This window comes from Podarcis cretensis (genome assembly GCF_951804945.1).
Source record: "Podarcis cretensis genome assembly, chromosome: 6".
NCBI lineage: Eukaryota > Metazoa > Chordata > Lepidosauria > Squamata > Lacertidae > Podarcis > Podarcis cretensis.
In genome coordinates, this window is record NC_137175.1 from 76,747,962 (window position 1) to 76,768,451 (window position 20,490).

General features: G+C 43.0%; 1 protein-coding gene across 4 annotated transcripts in view; it reads left to right on the forward strand.

Annotated features, from left to right (window-relative positions):
- Positions 1-20,490, forward strand: part of DPYD (dihydropyrimidine dehydrogenase) — a 538,621-nt gene that overhangs the window by 450,250 nt on the left and 67,881 nt on the right. For all 4 annotated transcript variants that reach the window (XM_079981197.1, XM_079981195.1, XM_079981196.1 and 1 more), the window contains one exon: positions 15,845-16,024. In XM_079981197.1, the coding sequence (XP_079837323.1) occupies positions 15,845-16,024 (180 nt within the window). The remainder of the gene's footprint in view (positions 1-15,844; positions 16,025-20,490) is intronic.

Consider the following 20,490-nt stretch of genomic DNA (forward strand, 5'->3'; position numbering starts at 1 on the left):
ACAATAACCACCTTTTCTCTAGCTGGATTTCCATGTACCTCCCACGGCAACACCGTTTGATCAACTTGTTACTTTAGGATGTTACTCATACCAGGAATGGCAAGGGTATGTCTGTGCAATGAATGAGCACCTGAAGGTTTGCTGTTGAAAATAATATTGTGTTGTAAAGTCATTTTATTCTTTGCCCTAATAGAGAAACCTCCACCGAGTTCAGTTTTGAACTTTGGGTAGTAAAAAACTATTGCTCGGTCAGGCTGATGGGACAAATGTTTCTTCCAGTGTTCGGAACCACATCCTGAATATTTGCCAAGCTGCCATATTAGAAAAGTATTTCAATCCCACTACTCAGTATGTTCTAAGTTTTGGTGGGCTTAAAATTCTTCTTCCTACCTACAGTCATGGCAAATTTCAAATTACATATAGGATGGGCAGGTAAATTGAGAGCCATTACATTCCAACTTTGGGTGTGTTGGTAATTAATTTATGGTGCACACATATTGATTCATTTATCAGATTTGTCTCACACTGTTCATCTAAGAAAGTTGTGGATGTTGTGCATTTTATTGCACAGTTCTCTCCTAACTACCCTGTGAGGTACATATGATCAGCGCTCAGATGTGTAGGAGACTCCGTTCCATACATTTTGTGATGGTTCCCTTCTAGGAAGAGCCAATTTGCCTAAAATTGGGTGAAACCAGGGAGTGATTTAAGGATATAATTAGGGGACCTCTGTCTTCCTTCCATAATTCCAGTGCTGGATTAGGCTGAGTGATAATAACTGAATAGAGTCTGAGAATAATAATAATAATAATAATAATAATAATAATAATAATAATAATAATATTTTATTTATACCCCGCCCTCCCCAGCCAAGACCAGGCTCAGAGAAGAAGATTAGAACCTAGGTGTCCCTTTTCCATGTCTCAAACTCTTTAATTTTGCTGCTATTAATATTATTTTATAGCTGTAGAGAAACTTACATTTGCTTTATTTAGAGTCTTCTAGTTATATGCCTTGGGACTGTCTAAATAAAAATAGCTAATTTCCGAGACTTCAGTTTTGAACCTTTCTTTTTCTCGTTTTGCCTTCCTGAATCTAAAGCAGCATTTATGTCTGCAGAAAAGTATGATCAGCAGGGGAATATTCCATTGATTTCATTTATGACTGCTAATTAGAACTGAACCTCAACCAAAGGAGTATATAACTTCCTACAATTTGTCACCAAGCCTCTGAAGATTTCCATTAAAATGTTATATTAGCTGAAATATATTGCAATGCTCCTTCCATTTGTACTCAACTTGCTTAAGGACTTTGATTTGACATTAAAAAAAATGATGACTTGATTAGTTTTCTAATGTATATTTAGGCAAAAGTGAATAGGTTCAATGTTACTCTTTTAAAAAAAACCAAAATCCAACCTTGTCTCTAATGATACATTTCAAAATATTAACAATGGAGACACAAAGAAGTGCATGCGATGGGTTGGATCCAGAGTAACCATGAGTGGATAGAGGAAATTATTGTCACCAATGCTTCCTTCTCACTGTAGCTGCCTGTGACCCATGGAATGTTCTTCTTGAGGGTTGAGGGACCCTCTGAATTAGTGTGGGGGACAGTAGCAGATAGCAGTGTGATAAGTGGAAGTGTGATCCTGCCAGTTACCAAGAGCAGGAGGGAGAAGACACCAGGAGTTTGGCGTGGTACAGACCCAGTGGCAGGAGGGTTGAATGGGCTCTGCCACTGCACCCACACCATGCTGAGCTCCCTGCCGCCTTGCACCTCTCCCTCTTGGTAGTAACTAGCAGCAATGAACCCACCCCATGTCATTATTATTATTATTATTATTATTATTATTATTATTAATAATAATATACCATCCTATACCTGCATATTTCAGGCAGTTCTCTGGGTGGGGGGCACAGGGAAATGGGGCGAAACAGAGTCTCTCCCAATATTGGAAAGAGTCCTACACTTCATAGAAGGGCGTCCTTGTTGCCATTGGTTAACCACAACCACCAGATTCCAGAGAGCTGAGAACTGGTGGATAAGGCCCAGATTTATCACATGGTGTTATTCCCGGTTGTCCTTGAACTCCAACACCTTTCTGTTGAGGGTGGGGAAAAGCAATTGTGATTCAAGGACTCACCAAGCCTCCACCTGGTTGGTTGGCTACCCGGGGGCATGGCGCGGCAGCTGGAATGGCTGGGCAGGGGCCGAAATGCCCCCTGCCAATGGGGGAAATGGCTCCTGCTCACAACTCCTCCCCTTTGCAAGGAGGAGAGGCTTTACCAAAACAGCTTGGCAGGAAGGAGAGGTTTCTGCAGAATCTAGGCATGTGCAATGATAAAGGCAAAGGAACCAGCTCATAGGAAATGTCTTTATGCTTGCCCCACTGAAATGAACCGTGGGTTCTCTTCTACTGCTTCAGTTTGCTGCAGTGACATTCCCACAGGAGAGTGACAAGATGTGGATGCAAGCATGTATTAGCCCTGCTCATATTAAGCATTTTCATGCCAAATTGTTTTCAGGGGCAGAGAGTTAAACTGGTGCTTACTTCTCCCATGGTGCCAGTAGGTTAAAGCAAGTGCTTATATATATATTATGTATTTATTTGATTTCTTACTCACCCTTCGCCATAACATCCCAGGTGGATTGCAACAATTTAAAAAGTACAAGTTTAGCTGGACTTCAGCTTTATCGATCTTTATCAAACAATTTGCCCTATCAAAACCTTTTGAAGAGCACAGATTCTTCCACTGTTTGTTTCCTCAACACAGTGCCCATGCTTTCTTCTCTACAAACAAATTTAAGCTTGTGCATGCAAGATGTTTCCTGTTTTATCTGCCCATTGAACTGGTTCCACCTGCTGTACTAAAGCCAGTTTTCTTCTTTTCAAAGCAAAAACACTAGAGCTAAGCACCAGATTCAGCCGAGGTCTGAATTCTGAAACAAATTTGGGCGAATCAGATTGAGATGATCCTAAATCAGCCTGGGGCTATGAAAAAGGAGGGCGGTAGCCAGGGGCATCTTGAACATAGAGCATGGGTAGGCAACCTAAGGCCCGTGGGATGGATGCGGCCCAATCGCCTTCTAAATCCGGCCCATGGACAGTCTGGGAATCAGCATGTTTTTACATGAGTAGAATGTGTGCTTTTATTTAAAATGCATCTCTGGGTTATTTGTGGGGCCTGCCTGGTGTTTTTACATGAGTAGAATGTGTGCTTTTATTTAAAATGCATCTCTGGGTTATTTGTGGGGCACAGGAATTTGTTCATATTTTTTTTTCAAACTATAGTCTGGCCAGCGGCGTAGCGTGGGTTGTCAGCACCCGGAGCAAGGCAAGTAATTTGCGCCCCCTAACCCGGGGCAAGGCAAGTAATTTGTGCCCCCTAACCCGGAGCAAGGCAAGTAATTTGCGCCCCTAACCCCTAACCTGCCGCCGCTGCCAGCTTCTTGCTGCTGCTTGGGCTGGTCGGGTATGGTTCTCTCCGGCGCTCAACGCTGCGCTGGGCGGCCGCTGCACTGTCCCTCCCCCAGATAGTCCCTCCCTCCCTCGCTCTCTCTCCGCTCCGCACCACAACGCACGCCTAGCATCCTCCCCCTCCACAGTGGGCGGCGACCCGGCAGCTTGGATCAGATTTGCACAGCCATCACTGCAGTGAGAGAGAGTGAGTGAGCCAGGTAGGGGCAGAGAGCTGCGAGTGCGAGCGCGCCCCCCCAAAATGTTGCGCCTGGTGCGGCTGGCCCCCCCTGCACCCCCCACGCTACGCCACTGAGTCTGGCCCCCACAAGGTCTGAGGGACAGTGGACTGGCCCCCTGCTGAAAAAGTTTGCTGAGCCCTGACATAGAGGCAAGGGGCGTGGGGCACCAGGGCGCCAAGTTCCAGAGGGTGCCAGGGAAGTGGCGGAGGCTGGACGTGGCACCTCCCGGCATCAGCTCGCTGCCCTTGCCCGCCTCCACCATGCCGCGCCAAAGCAGCGCCGTGCCCGGAGCCTCTGCCTCTTCCCCGCTGGAGGAGCTGCCCTCCAGCCGCTGCCCGCCTCCTCCAGCCCCACAAAGCTGCCAGCCGCACTGCAAAAAGGTTGGCAACTCTGGGAAACAGGGGCAGAGGGGTCTTTGCACCATGGTGCCGGATATACTTAAGACGGCCCTGGTGGTAGCTCTGGGGTGAGAAGTGGACACAGACCTGCATTCTTACTAGAAATTAAACCCTCTTTATTCTCTGGGACTTGCTTTCAAGTAAACATGTTCAGTAGTGTTTGGCAGGGCTGCCTTGCAGTGACTGAGGGGGCAGCATGGGAGGAGAAGCGTTGCTTACCTGGCTTTCCAATGCCACACACTTATCAAAAGGGGGAGGCAGGAGGAAGCTCTGTGGGTTGTGGGTATAGTGGTTGGAGTGTTGGATTGGCTCCACTGCAGCTTCCACCCCCACCCCACCCTGATATCCCTGCTGCCTTATCCCTCTCTGTTTGCCTCCAGCCACTCTTCTTCCTGACCATATGTTTAATTAGGGGTTTTAAACCCTAATTAAACACTGAGTTGGGAGGGGAGGAGGTAAACACAATGCCTCCTCCTTCTCCTGCTCTTCTGTTCCTGGCTGCATGTTTACTTAGGGTTTAAATTCCTAATTAAACATCAGATATGGGCCCTGATTTGATTTGGGACCCAGATCTGGGTCAGGTCAGGTTGGCAGCAGGTCAGCTTTGGTGTGTGTGTGAGTATACATGCACCCCTAAAAATGGTTCTGTATGTGGCCTTAAATAAGTTACTGAGTGAAAATTTAAAGTTCAAAGTGGCTAAAAACCTAAGCGAATACAGAACAGTATGATTCATTATAGTGTGTCTTGTGGAAAACAGAGACACCTGGCTTGGATTTTTATGGGACCTGTTTCACCCTCCGTAATGTAACCGAGGTTTTCTTTTAGGGTTCTCACCCCTACCTTTCTTCTTCTTCTTCTTCTTCTTTTTTTTTACATAACCAGGAGATCAGCATCTGAACAAATGCCAGTACAGTTAATTTAAGCACATTCAACAGCTGAATTGAACATTTTTAATTAAGGAAATAATTTGCTTTGGTGATGTAGGTGGAGTGTGAGACAAAACCCAACCTCTGACTCTTTCTGAGCATTATAAATTCTTAGGTATTTTTCTAATTAGTGGGATATGGAGTTTTTGTGGGGATAGTTATTGCTTAAACGCATTAAAGCCATCATTTCCTTTGCTGCGTACATATGGGGAAAAAAGCCCAAAGGTAACAGTGTTAAGAAAAAGTCAGTTCCTGGTATATACATCACTCCAGATGCTTGATATTTCTTTGATGAGAGGCAAATTAATCCTTAGATTTCATTATTTTTAACAAAGTGTAGCATTCCAGTTCAACATATGTTTTGCTTTTTTAAAAAGTGAGTTCTTTCCCCTAAATCTTTGATTTGACAAATAAGACTTTCATCCCTTTTCGCATATCTCTTTTTTCTCGCATATGTGTTCTACTGAGTCACATCTTTCCCTTTGGTAGATTTTTAAAAATATATTTATATTTTTTTTATATATAAAAAAAAGCTTTTGAGGCAGAGACATGCATTTTTACAAGTCATCTCACTGTAGGAAATTAAAAATGGAGACAATTATAGAAAACTCCAGTTGAAAGAGAAAATGCATTATGGAAAACTCCATAAAAGCACAAAAAATATTAAAGTAAAAAATCACTTCACAGCAGCCCGTATGATTCAATTGTAGATCAATAGTGTGTAGTTAATGCATTAGCAGTAGAGCATTAATTTGCAATTACCGCAGGTGATCTGATCCTCTATGTGCTGTCCATTGACATAAATGACCTTTTGTTGAAAAGGATTCTGCAGTCATTATTTCTAGCAGCTGTAACCGGAAAGGGAATAGAATGAAGGGGTTTATTTCGACCGTGTGGACATTTTATATAGCAGCAGCTCTAGAATATGAAACCTGGCCTGTTTTTGCTTTAGAAACCTTTGCATGTTTAGCTTCTTAGCTGGATGAATGCATTTGTCCTTTCGGACAGGATATCAGACATGTGATATAATGCACATTCCTAGCGATGTGCCTTTCTTTCTTTTCCATGGGTGACCTCTGATGTCCACTGAATGAAAAAGTGGCTTCAGAAACATGTCACGAATGCTGCTGCTGCTTTTCAGCAGGCTTAAGTCCCTAAAAATAATAACAAATAAATAATATTTGAAAGTGTTGCTTATTTGGAAGTCTTAGCATCCTCTAGTTCCTTTGCAAAATATCATGTGTTCATTGTTCTTCAATGCTGCTTCCACAAGAGAAAGTAATAGGAGAAAAACCATTAATTCTCTTCTGTATTGGGGGGGGATCTGTTGGTGAGAGTGCAATAGTTTTCAAACTTCACAGCACAGCCCTTATTTGTGTAGGTATAACCACAGTTTACTGGGACGCAGGTGGCGCTGTGGGTTAAAGCCTCAGCGCCTAGGGCTTGCCGATCGAAAGGTTGGCGGTTCGAATCCCTGCGGCGGGGTGCGCTCCCGCTGCTCGGTCCCAGCGCCTGCCAACCTAGCAGTTCGAAAGCACCTCCGGGTGCAAGTAGATAAATAGGGACCGCTTACCAGCGGGAAGGTAAACGGCGTTTCCGTGTGCGGCTCTGGCTTGCCAGAGCAGCGATGTCACGCTGGCCACGTGACCCGGAAGTGTCTCCGGACAGCGCTGGCCCCTGGCCTCTTAAGTGAGATGGGTGCACAACCCCAGAGTCTGTCAAGACTGGCCCGTACGGGCAGGGGTACCTTTACCTTTACCTTAACCACAGTTTGGCTATATCACTAAAGGTTGACTGTGCCCAATTTTCAATTACGTTTGAGGTCTTCTCTTCCAAGGAGGAACTAATGCACCATCTTATAGAATGGCCCATGAACATCTTTTCCAAAATTGACCTTCTGTGAAATAGCACATGGGCTACCTTGCCCAGAAGTGATCTCTCAGAAGCAGAAAGGAAGAAAGAGAAATATTGTAGAAACTGAGATTTTTGTAAAAACGTTCCAAGAGCCTCCATTTTACTCCTTCTTCTTGAAAGTTATTATCTGGGTAGAATGACAAGAAGTCGAAAACAGTCTCTTGGGTGGTGTGAAAGTGGGTTTTCTACTTTATTCCTGTAGGACTCTAGGGGTCAGAGAACTTTTCTCCTTTCATAGATCACAAATAAGTTTCTTTCGTGGACACCAAATTGAGTTCACAAATTCTTATAGCCAAGCTGATGGAGCCCGAAAGCAATTTTAACGGAAAGAAAATATAGCAGTATTGAAGGAAGAAGCTCAAAAGGATGAGAGGTTAATCACTCCAGGACTAAATTGAGGTCCCAAGACAGAAAAATTGTTTTGCTGGCTGGTTTTGATAGACTTGCAGTTTACAAAAATATGGCCCCTTGGGAACGTGCCTCAAGGGAACAACAGGCTCCTGCTGTAATGATATTGTTCATTACAGATTTCTGTCTGCCCACAATGCCGTCTCCGTGGACCAAGGACAGTCCATCCTGAATTCAGCAAAAAATACTGAAATTCTTTGCATTCTAGCTCGTCCCGCCCTTGTTTTCCATTTCTCTACCTCAGGTTTTTTGGTCTAAATGTTTTAAGACCATTTGCAGATACATGGGTTTGTTGATGTTCAAGTGGTTTGGGATTTTTGACAGCAATCTTAGGCTCTGGGCCACCTTGTGCATTTGGCAGAGCATCATATGGACAGAACCATTATAATTGGCAAGTTAGAAATTACAGTGGTACCTTGGTTCTCAAACGCCTTGGTACTCAAATAACTTGGAACCCAAACACTGCAAACCCGGAAGTAAGTGTTCCGGTTTGCAAACTTTTTCTGGAAGCCAACCGTGCTCCATTTTCAGTGTTACAGTTCCGATTTGAGTGCCACACTTCTGTTTTGAGTGTTACACTAAGGTTTGTCTGTTTTCACTATTTATTTTGCGTTTTTGTGCCTTTTTTGTTTTGTTTTTGTGACTGCGTGGAACCCAATTCAGCTACTGATTGATTGATTGCATGACTGCAGCACATTGTGTATTGCTTTCATTTTATGAATCAATGGTCTCGTTAGATAGTAAAATTCATGTTAAATTGCTGTTTTAGGGGTTGTTTTTAAAAGTCTGGAACGGATTAATCCATTTTGCATTACAGTGGTGCCCCGCAAGACGAATGCCTCGCAAGACGAAAAACTCGCTAGATGAAAGGGTTTTCCATTTTTCGATGTGCTTCGCAAGACGAATTTCCCTATGGGCTTGCTTCGCAAGACAAAAACGTCTTGCGAGTCTTGCGAGTTTTTTCCCTTCCCCCCCCCTTTTTCTAAGCCGCTAAGCCGCTAATAGCCGCTAAGCCGCTAAGCTGCTAATAGCCGCTAATAGGGGTGCTTCGCAAGACGAAAAAACCGCAAGATGAAGAGACTCGCGGAACGAATTAATTTCATCTTGCGAGGCACCACTGTACTTTCTATGGGAAAGCACTCCTGGGTTTGGAATGCTTTGGTTTTGGAATGGACTTCTGGAATGGATTTGTTTGAGAACCAAGGTACCACTGTACAATTTTGAATGCTGCTCTTATATAAATGCACACGAAATTAGCAGGGAGTGGGGGTGGAGAGAGAGGCAAGCTTCTTCCTGATGTGCTGTGTCAGGTATGTATCCTTCTCTGTAGTCTCTTTGACTCCTGCTAAAAACATTTTTGTTTAGGCAAGCATATCCAGACAAGTAGAATGTTGACTTGTGTTTTAACCTTATTTTTTAGCTTATTGTTGACTATAACTTTTTTGGGAGGTTTTGAATTGTTTTTACTGATAATTTCATTGGGTAATTCTTTTTGTTATTCTTTGAGGATTTTTTTTAAAAACAACAACCAAGCAGTATATAAAATTTATGAATAAGTGAATACAATAATAAAGTATTCTCAGTTCCCTCAGAATGTCTGTATCATCCAAAGCTAGCACCAGTACTTCTGAATGGAGACAAGGGTGTTTATGTTATTATTATTTGCCCTATCAGCTTAGCTCTCAGGAAATCTGATTATGTACAAGGGTTTATGCATGCAAAGAAAAAGGAGAAGAAAGGGTTAAGTGTGCTAGTTAATTTTGGGTGTGCTTGTCCTGCACCTGCAGCTAGTTAAGCACATGAGAGTGATTCAGCAAGCATGTGAGAGTGATGCAGTACAATCTAAAGTATAAATACACTTGTGTGAAGCAAGGCTTCTTGATCAGAACCTCCTCTGTGCTGGAACACTGCAAGGAGACTGTATGCTGCTGGAAGGACCCTATACTACAACTGTATGTAACTGCTAAGATGGGGGACTGCATTTTACTGTCAGTAAGGGAACTGACCCTACCAAGAGCTGTCTGGGGGTTTTCTGTTCCATTGGCACACTCCACTGGTGAGTTGAATGGGCACTCTGCACCCACCCCAACAAAATTAACTGAGAGCCAAGTGATAAGCCAGCAAATGTGGAGACTTCTGGTAGTGAACCTGTGTATGTGAATCAGCCCTCACAACCAGAAGAATTTAGCAAACCTATATTTACGTATAATTTATATGAATGTAATAGTTATTTCAATCCACACTTTTCGTCCTATCTGCAGCTTCCAGGGCACTTTCCATGCCTCTGGAGCAGCTTTCAGGGAGCACAGGAACTCCAAAGGGAAGGAGGCAGTGGCAAAAATCACTCCCCTCCCCTTCCTTCAACAGGAACATCCTATGAGTAGATTTCCACTCAAAGGAACTCTAGATCCCGCCCATTGTATCCTCAACCTTACTCCCATAGACTGTGTTTATCAGACCATTGGTTTCCAACTGGCAGCCAGGATTCACTTATGAATTACTCAGCCTGATCTGTTGCAGGTTACAAAAGCATCACTAACACTGTAAAAATATACAATCAAAGATAAATAAGGGGGTCCTGAAACACATTTTTGGCCCTGCATTTGATTATAGAGATGGCCAACACTCTAATTCTGAAAATGTTAGATTTACTTCAATCCTAGTGTATTAAAAATTTATATTTTTTTACAAAGCACCAGGTTCTGAGATCCTTCACTGGAAGGCAGGGTTCTTGGTAGGCTTTTGAAGAACCTGTTTGATGCCATTTGGCTGTGTTGGTGCCCAGAAGCTTCTCCGAAGACCTAATGTTGCTTGTAGCCGAATCACGAGGAGTTCAAGAAATGGGTGAGATGTATGGTAGATTCCAGCAAATGGACTTCACCCTATTTGGCAAGTTATTCGGGAGCAGGGATTCCATCTGCTATGGAATTCTATTTTCCACAGCAGTGTGCTAGGACAGTCTCAAGAAAGTACATTATAATATGTGTAGCATGTTGTAAAATCTTGGGTGGAATTCAACATTGTGCTGTTCTGAACATTCCATCTGTGCATGGATTAGAATGCAGTGTTGCACTAAGCAGATCCCTCCAATAGTGCAAGCATTTCTGATTATTAGGTAGAACAATCCCCCTCTCCTCACCTTGCACTGTTCTGGGGTTTCTCTGTACTGCCCTAGAGCCAATTTTGGGGGGTGCAGGGGGATAAGAGAGGGGAATGCCCCATTGTGCAAGCAGAAGATCCACTCTGAGGGCCTTCTGGCGGTCCCCTCACTGCAAGAAGTGAGGTTACAGGGAACCAGGCAGAGGGTCTTCAATAATAGCAGCCACCTTGTGGAATGCCCTCCCATTAGATGTCAAGGAGAGAAAGAACTACACAACCTTTAAAAGACATCTGAAGGCAGCCATGTATTGGGAAGGATTTAATGTTTAACGTTTTGTTATGTTTTTATATATGCTGGAAGCTGCCCAGAGTGGTAGGGGCCACCCAGTCAGATGGGTGGGGTACAAATAATAAAACTATTATTAATGTTAAGTCCTTGTTCAAGACTTCCACTGACCGCGTGTGTTAGGTAAATCCCACTCATGATATGCACTTTTTCACCACCCAAAGTATTAATTTGTATTAGACACATCAGCATCTACTGAAGTTTTGATGACACTTGCGTGATGTGCTTTCATGCCATTTTCTATAGTTCCAAAAATATTACCCAAGTGAGCAAAAAGGGAAATGGTCTCGATTTGACTTTGCAAAAAGAAATGAATCCGGCTTACCTTGGCACTTTTATAACCCCGAAGTCATAGGTTGATTTATTTTGTGTCTCTCATTGCTAATTTAAAATGCAAGGAAATAATGCGGCAAGTGTGCTTAATGGACGGCATGCATAACTTTTTACTTACCTTTTGTGTATTGCCACTGAGTAACATTTCGAAGTCAGCCAAATTAAACATAATATAATCAAAACAACCTATCCACTGCAGGACCTTTCTAAGGTACCTTGAGTACAGTTTTTGTTGCTTATCCCATCGATACGGTGAGAATATTAGAAACACTGAGGTGAAAGGCTGGCTTCCTAATAGGATGGCATTTGGAAAGCTCTTTTACTTGGCAGTCTTCTGCAGTTCAGTAGCAAAGCTGAACCGAGCCTCCACCTTTTGGGGGAAGCAAGGTGGCATTCTGGTAAATGCTAGAATTTTATCACTTTGACAAAGGGGGGGAAATGATAGTCGAGTGAAACATTTGTGATCTCCAAAGAATACACTGCCACCGTAACAGCACAGATGAAAGAGGCTGCTGTCTCAATTGCCAGGAAACTACTTGGAAACTCACTTTGATCTCCGCTGATTGTCTGTTAACGTTTTGTGTTTTTTTTTTGCTAAATGCAGTACACAGCGATATCGCTGTTTTTGGTGTTGTACAGATACAACAAGTGGGAACAAATATTTATAATGTTAGCGGATAGATGTACATAAGCACAGGCAAACATGCTCTTTTGATGTGGCTAATAAATGGGGAATGTGCAGAAGTAAAGCACATCAATAAGGGATTTTGGACATTGCAGAAAAGGGAGAGAATGAGAGAGGGGCACAGAAAAGCTCATTCTTTCTCTTCCCTTCATTTCATGACAGGTAAATCTACAGGTGCCATCTACAGGTTTAAGTGGTGGGTTAAGCTCACTCGGTCAGCCCTATGATTAGGCAGAGTGAGAAAGATGTGGCTGATTTGGGGTGTCACGAAAGGACAGTTATTTATTATCAATGTATTTTTACTCTCAGAGAGCAGCTCTTGTGGGATTTCCTGCCTCGGGTGCCGAAATAACTTGACCACCTTTGGGCCCTATGCACCTTGACGTGGGATGGGGATAGGCAACATTTTCTGCGGCATCTCGGGCAGCAAAATGTCTTGGGCCAACCTTGACTAACGAGCTTTCTCTGGGTGTGGCAATACAGGGAGTTGTTTTGGGGGGAAGACTCCAAATCAAAACGGCATCCATCCAAAAGTGCCCACTCTATAATGCCTTGTTGGTGGAGGTAGAAAGTTCAAGTGGAGGAGCATTCAGTTTGCCGCAGTAAACAACTCTGGATCCATGATTTCACACATGCTCAATCGCATCCTGCCTTCATAAGTGGGGCACTGGCCCTGCTTGGGGATGTAAGAATTTAGTTTCACCTGAGATATTTTATATATAATGTCATAGAATCATAGAATCATAGAATCATAGAGTTGGAAGAGACCACAAGGGCCATCGAGTCCAACCCCCTGCCAAGCAGGAAACACCATCAGAGCACTCCTGACATATGGTTGTCAAGCCTCGGCTTAAAGACCTCCAAAGAAGGAGACTCCACCACACTCCTTGGCAGCAAATTCCACTGTCGAACAGCTCCTACTGTCAGGAAGTTCTTCCTGATGTTTAGGTGGAATCTTCTTTCTTGTAGTTTGGAGCCATTGCTCCGTGTCCGCTTCTCTGGAGCAGCAGAAAACAACCTTTCTCCCTCCTCTATGTGACATCCTTTTATATATTTGAACATGGCTATCATATCACCCCTTAACCTCCTCTTCTCCAGGCTAAACATGCCCAGCTCCCTTAGCCGTTCCTCATAAGGCATTGTTTCCAGGCCTTTGACCATTTTGGTTGCCCTCCTCTGGACACGTTTCAGTTTGTCAGTGTCCTTCTTGAACTGTGGCAGAATACGGTGGCACTATTACTTCCCTTGATCTAGATGCAATACTCCTATTGATGCAGCCCAGAATTGCATTGGCTTTTTTAGCTGCCGTGTCACACTGTTGGCTCATGTCAAGTTTGTGGTCAACCAAGACTCCTAGATCCTTTTCACATGTACTGCTCTCAAGCCAGGTGTCTGTTGGACGAATTCCTACTGTGCCATGAGAGCTATCCCAGATCATGCAGTACCCTACCAATTGGTTTTTGCATTTCCTAATATATAATTGTCGCAGCACCCTGCCTTGCTTTCTCATCCATTGTGATATCTCAGCCAGCCTGGATCAGTCGTGATATATGCTTTGATGCACAGCTGGGAATTTGATTGGCTGACCTCCCTATTTCTATGAAGGCAGTGTATCCTGATACTATTTCAATTGGTGCCATTAAAATAAGGTAAAAAACCACACATTAAAAATCACATTGTGTATAAAATTAGAATAGTTGTGCCCCTGCGTATTTCAACTGCATACAAACTGTCAAAATACCATAATGTTTCGGCATGGGAATCTGGCGTGTTTGAATTATATAAGCCAGCATATCTTTTACCTGCATTTTCAATGCCCCCTTTCTTTTTTCCCCAGCATCCAGGGAAAAAAAAATATTACTCATATATTTAAAAATTAGAAGCCCTTAGTGAACAAAGAAATTTAAATAAAGCATTGGTTGAGTTTTACAGTTAAATAACCTGTGGAGGAAATTATAATGATGTTCTCTATAATTGTTCTGAGAAGGAGAGAGAGGCGGGGGGGGGGGGGAGAGAGAGAGAGAGAGAAAGATAAAGCTTAAATCTATGGAAGGTATAACAGACCTAATTAATGCTCACACTGTTCCTCCAGAGAAACAGATTTTGTGTAATGTAAATGGGCTGCATAGGAAATGTTCTTGTGCATATTTTATACTTGTTCCTTGTTTCTTCCTGAGCAGCTGTAGTGTACAGTATTTCAAAGTATACTCTTCCCCCGTCCCCTCCCTGCCCCATGAACAGTAGCTTGTATGATATAGCAGGTGGCACCCAGAAAGCTTTGATGATGTTACCTAGGATTTCATCAGTATCGGCTTCAAAGTTGCGCAAGTTAATTTTAGGTGGTCGGGTGGTGTGTATGTGTGTGTCTTTGGAAAAGCTGGGTATTTCATATTATGTCCAAATGTGCAAGAGTGCTTTGGAATAATACTAGCACTGTGCTGAAAATTCCTCCTGCATTTTTATTTTACTATTCTCAGTCTATTAATCAGAAAAGAAGTTATTTTCAAAAAAGATCAAAGCGGACATGGGGGGGGTGGGATGTGCCATTTTAATGTGTGTGCTTGCTTTACCTTTTAAAGTGGCCTGGAGTGTTTTTCTTTTCATTCAGACTACTCACCATTTCTCTGCACTCTGCAGTCCTCCTGGATGCCTTTGTTTCCTGAAAAACTCATGTCCACAGCTTGGTTTTACTACAAACATGAGAAGTTGGGGAGGCTGCCTAGTGTGTGTGTGTGTGTGTGTGTAACACTGTTCCTTGTTTCTTTTTACTTGCAAACAAATCAGTGCAGGTTTTTCTTTTTTTTAAAAAAAGCAGCTAAAAGGACACCCTTTCTTTAAAAGCAAAACCAGTGAGCACATTGGTCTCAGGTGCTCAGAAGCCAGCCTCTCTGACTTCCCATGCTTTAATGAAAGTTCAGAAGGAGCCACCAGGAAGCAACTCCTTCCATGTGGCTTTTTCAGATCAGAGAGTGCAGGCAGCCAGGGAGGCTGCAAAGTTCTAGAGTCCCCTTGGGTCCCCAGATGTTGTTGGACTGCAACTCCCATCATACCTGACAACTGGTCCTGCTAATTAGGGATGGTGGGAGTTTCAGTGTGGGGGACCCAGTGTGGAGAAAGGCTGTTCTAGAGTAATGTCTAATGGAAAGAAAAGCACAGACATACCATCCATGGCCACTGTCACAAAAATAAAGTTAAGCTTAACTCCGCACCCTCCAAATCTTTAAAAAACACCAGAAGTTCTGAAGACTCTCTAGAGCACTCTGACAAAGAGGCAGAAAAACTGAAGCTTCTTTCATAGGGGAAGAAGATTTTTGAAAAAATTGGAGAACACATTTCAGCACAGCACTCAATAATGCAGTTCTTTGTTATTAATGCAAATGGAAGCCAGGGAGGTATATTATAATACTGAATTCTTCTTTCGGGGGTTCTTCAAGGCTCATTTCCAATTAAAGTTTGGAACAAGCAGGTAGGAAAGTAACTGGAAATGGCAAGCTTTCAAGTTATTTTGTTCAGGAAAAGCATTATTATGCCACACACTAATAAAATGTATAAGGGGCAAGTTCCAGTTATTTTGCTGCAGCTTGCTTATCAGTGAATACATCCAAGTACTTGCGTTATTGTGTGTCAGTAATATGGGTAGACGTGCCTGGCGTGCTCTGGTCCATGGGGTCACGAAGAGTCGGACGCGACTAAACGACTAAACAACAACAACAAATATGGGCTAAAAATTCTGAATATTCAATGAACGCTTACTGACAAATAGAACTGGACCAATGGATTGGTTGCCAAATCCATATTACTAAAACAAAGAAAAGAGTAAAGAACAACTGATTACTTTGTCCTGTTTGAACCTACTCATGGCTACCAATTTACCTGAAACCCTACAGCAAGTATAACAATCAATGATCAATAAGTGCCTCAAAAAGACTTGGGTACTAAAGGTCGGTCATCTTCATGAGTTCTGTACCTTCTGCCTCTAACATCAATAGATACACATTTCCATAGTAACAAAGTTTGCATCTTCTATTGTAGGTTTGCAGTGCAATACAGAATCAAGATTTTACTGTGATTGAGGATTACTGCACTGGGCTGAGAGCTCTGCTTTATCTGCAAAGCATAGAAGAATTTCAAGACTGGGATGGACAGAGCCCACCAACTATAAGGCATCAGAAGGGAAAACCTGTGCCCAAAATCGCTGACCTGGTGGGAAAGGTATGTTACATTAGACCACTCACTCTCAGATGCTTGCCTATGCTGGGTACTGGGCTCCGAGGCTTGTTAATTAGTTATTTATTTATAAGATTTTTATGCCACCTTTCAATATAGTATGAAGCTTGCCACTATGCTACTGTCTGGGGTGGAGAAGAAAAAAAAACCCAAGTATTTAATTAGTAAGTTTTGGTCTCACAATCCAAGCTGTGCCACATTCCTAACCTCCCACTTGGCCAACTTCAGTTTTTCTCCCCTTTCAAAAAACATGCCAGAGAAGCAGTTGTTGAGCTGATCCATTAAACATCATCATTATATGGTGTGCAGGTATGGGAAAACACTATTATCAAATCCCATCGAGACCTTACAGCTTGGTAATGTGGGGTTTCATGGAACCATGGAATTGTCAAGATAGAAGGGATCCCCACTGGCACCTAGTCTGTTCATGGGACTGCCAATGGGTCTTAAAGGCATGTGAGAGTAGAGGCAGCCAGGTAAAAGGTAAAGGTACCCCTGCCCGTACGGGCCAGTCGTGTCCGACTCTAGGGTTGTGCGACCATCTCACTTAAGAGGCCGGGGGCCAGCACTGTCCGGAGACACTTCCGGGTCACGTGGACAGTGTGACAAAGCTGCTCTGGCGAGCCAGTGCAGCACACGGAAACACCGTTTCCCTTCCTGCTATAAAGCGGTACCTATTTATCTACTTGCACTTAGAACTTTCGAACTGCTAGGTGGGCAGGAGCTGGGACCGAAGGACGGGAGCTCACCTCACCGCGGGGATTCGAACTGCTGACCATGCGATCGGCAAGCCCTAGGCGCTGAGGTTTTACCCACAGCGCCACCCGCGTCCCTACAGAGGCAGCCAAGTCTCCAGATATTGCAGGAGTCAGGCCACTTCCAGCTTTGTAGGTCATCTGCAATACCTTGAACTAAGCCAGTCCTGATGTATGTGGGGCTCATTCAGGCTGTATCAGGGCAGACCTTTATTTCCTTATAATTTCCCATTAGCAAATACAACAATTTTATTTTATTTTTTTTTGAAAATGTCACACCAATTAAAACAGATTTAGAGTTTGGGTCACAGTCTTGAACATTGAGACCCGTTCCCTGGAGGAGCTCCACCTCCCTTTCCAGCTGATCTGGTTGGTGCAGAGGAAACCCAGAAAGCTCACGCCACTGTAGCCATGTCGGAATTCTCTCCACGTTGCTGCCATGCTTAAGCATTCCCAATTTGCAACAGGATTCCTCGGGGACTGTTGCCAGCTGGAATAAGTTACAGCCGGCTCAGGGTGACTTTTGCTTTCAACGAGGAGAGCCGTGGTCAAAACCGGCTTTTTAATTTGCTCCCCGGTGGCTTTTGCCTCCCCCCACTGCTCAGGCTAGATTTTCAGCAGGAGGAGGAGGAGAACGAGAGAGAGAGAAAGAAAGCACTAGGCTTTTGTTTCTGGCTTCTGGAAGAGATTCACTTTGAAGAGTGTTTTCAGTTATACATCATGCCTATTGATTATCCTTCGAAAAATCTAATATAACATGGTTGAAAATGTTGTATAAAGCAAAGATTTACAAAAGAATAGGATTTGGAGTGTCAGATACCTCCAAATCTCTGCTTATCATTGCTGGAGACTGGAGTTCTTTTCAGGAAGGTTTAGTGGGAGGGGGGAAGGTTTCTTTGTTCTCTGTGAAGCTGTGAAAATTATAACATTACCTTTCGATTGTAGAGACAATCCTATCACTAAGCTCTGGGGAGTACAGTCTTTCTAGGTCTTTTTTTTTAAAGAATAATAATTAAACATTTTGGGGGGTTGTTGTTTCAACTTCTAAAGCTCAATGATTAAACTCATGTGCCTGAGGTTATGTACTAACTCTCTTCTGCTTGGGGTCTCTTTGCCACCCCACCCTGCTTGGCAGCCCCCTCCCCAGACACTTATTTTCATAGTATCACAAGGCTTGTTCACATCTGCCTAATACAGGGCCATCCAGAAACACAATGACTTCCATCTTTTGTTGTATCTTTGCGTTATAGAAAATAGCACTTGTGGGAGAATCTCCCCCTCCCATCTCACCCCACTTTTCAATGTTTTGAATGAGAAGAGGGACTGCAATTCATAGTTTTCTCAGCTTGTCACTATATCAAGAAATAATTCTATATAAAGGTATGGTGCAAAAAGCTTCTTAAACATTTAGTAATATAAATTAATCTTAACCCAAAGGCTGATGCCATGGAAAAGATTGAAGTGGGTGAGGGAAGAGGGAATACTGTCATATCCAAGGTAGCTGAGCTGGCTAGAAGGGATGTGGATGGTGCTGTGGTCTAAAACACTGCGCTTTTTGGGCTTGCTGATCAGAAGGTCAGCGGTTCGAATCTGCTTGATGGTAGTGAGCTCCTGTTGCACTTTCCCAGCTTCTGTCAACCTAGCAGTTCGAAAGTACACCAGTGGCAAGTAGATAAATAGGTACCGCTGTGGTGGGAACAACATTTCCATGCGTTCTGGCTTCCGTCACGGTGTTTCATTGTGCCAGAAGCGGGTTAGTCATGTTGGCCACATGACCCAGAAAGATGTCTGTGGACAAATGCAAATGCCTGTTCCCTTGGCCTGAAAGCAAGATGAATGCCACACCCCATAGTCACCTTTGACTGGACCTAACAATCCAGGAGTCCTTTAACTACTTCTTTTTTTTTTTTTAGCTTACATGGCTATGTAGGAAATCTAACATGAATGGAAAATCAAAGAGACTAATCTTGTTTTAAAGAACATTGGATTAAATTATTTAGCAGATTTTTAAAAACAAAAACAAAAAACCCTGTGTCCGCTCTCTCCAGGCTAAATCACTGAAAATAAGAATTCAAATACTCTATTATATATTTGTTTTCAGGCTGAACCCAAGTAGTCTCCCTGCACTGTTGCTGAAGCAGAGGTGTCTGCTAATGCAGGCAGAAAAGGAATTTTTGCTGACTTCCCCTCCCCAATGCAGACCCCCAGCACACCTCTGAAATTTATTCTGTGGGGCGGGGTGGGGTTGTGACATCCTCCATTTTTTTTGGGGGGGGGGAGTGGAATTCTGGAGACTGCAAGAGGGATGGACAATTGGAAAAATTGCCTCCCGAAAAATTGCCTCCCCTTGTCCTCTTCCCTCCTTAGTGAATGTTTCCACCTGGTTGAAAAGCCCTCGCAGATCACCAATGGGATTGTAGCATTACAATTTTAACCTTCCCTTCCCTTTATCCTTGAGCTCATGGGTGTCATTACAAAAAGAATGCCCCGGATGAGGGGTCATGCTCATTCACAAAATGGCTGCCAGTGTGGGCGTAACCAGCCACAAGACACCTATTTCATAGAAGGCAAAGTGATGCTGATATACAAATGACTCGCTCCCCACCCCCCAAAAAAAACCTAAATACAAATGGGGTCTAATCCCCAAAACACAAAACCATTCCTTTCATCCGCTAGTCTTCTTTTCCAACATCCATTTCTGGATGCAGATAAGGCGCCACATTCATTTTCTAGGGTGAGAAGGCTGACAAAGGAAATAAGTGGCAAAACTTGCATCTGGGTGTCATCTAAAAATATTGACAAATTGCAGGAACCAGAAGCTTGCCTTCTACCTCAGGAATGTTCTCTGAAGCCCTTCATTTGAGAGGAAGGGTGAGGGGGGATATAAATTTAACAAATAAAGTAAGTAAATTATCCCACCCATGTCCTGTCATTCACAATCTGATCTTCAACATGTTTAATCAAAAGTCCTGTTCATTTTGGAAGCCATTTTTAGCGCAGCAGCCTATAAATTGGAAAGAAATGAAAAGGGTGTAATCCACTCCCTATATTCTATTGAAGGGCACAGCTAAGTGCCAATGATTTGCTTAACTGTGCCTGGAGAACACCCAATGAATTTGGAATGCTTTGCCTGCTCCCAGCCACCGTAAACATTTAGCAGATGTTATCCAAATTTCCCTTCCCTGTTAATGTGACCCAGCAATGTAGGTCATTTACTAGGAGAATCTGAACAAAAATATTGACAGACTGCTCAACCCCACAGCTGTGTAACCCGTGATTCAAAAACTTGACAAATTAGTTATAACCATGTATAAAATGGAATTATCTCGCTTAGTTTCAGTCAAAGGATCTATTCCAAATGAGTAAAGTGGTCAGAACACTGTATGATTTTCATAATGATGTTGCTATTTTCAAAGGGATGCACCACAATTTAAAAATAAAATAAAATGGCAAGGTATGATTTTTTAAAAAAGAAAAAATGTAGCAGCTCTTAAGTCTGTTTTTAAATAGTTTATAGATTTTGATCAGGTTTTATGTATAACTTTATCTGTATACCATTTGGAGATTATTATTTTTTACTTTGAAGTTTCTAAATGAAATAGTGAGTTTTGTTTCCTCCATGTGGACAACTACCCTATTGCATGTCTAGCTGCTAGTATACAGTGGTACTTTGCTTTAAGAACAGCTTAGTTTATG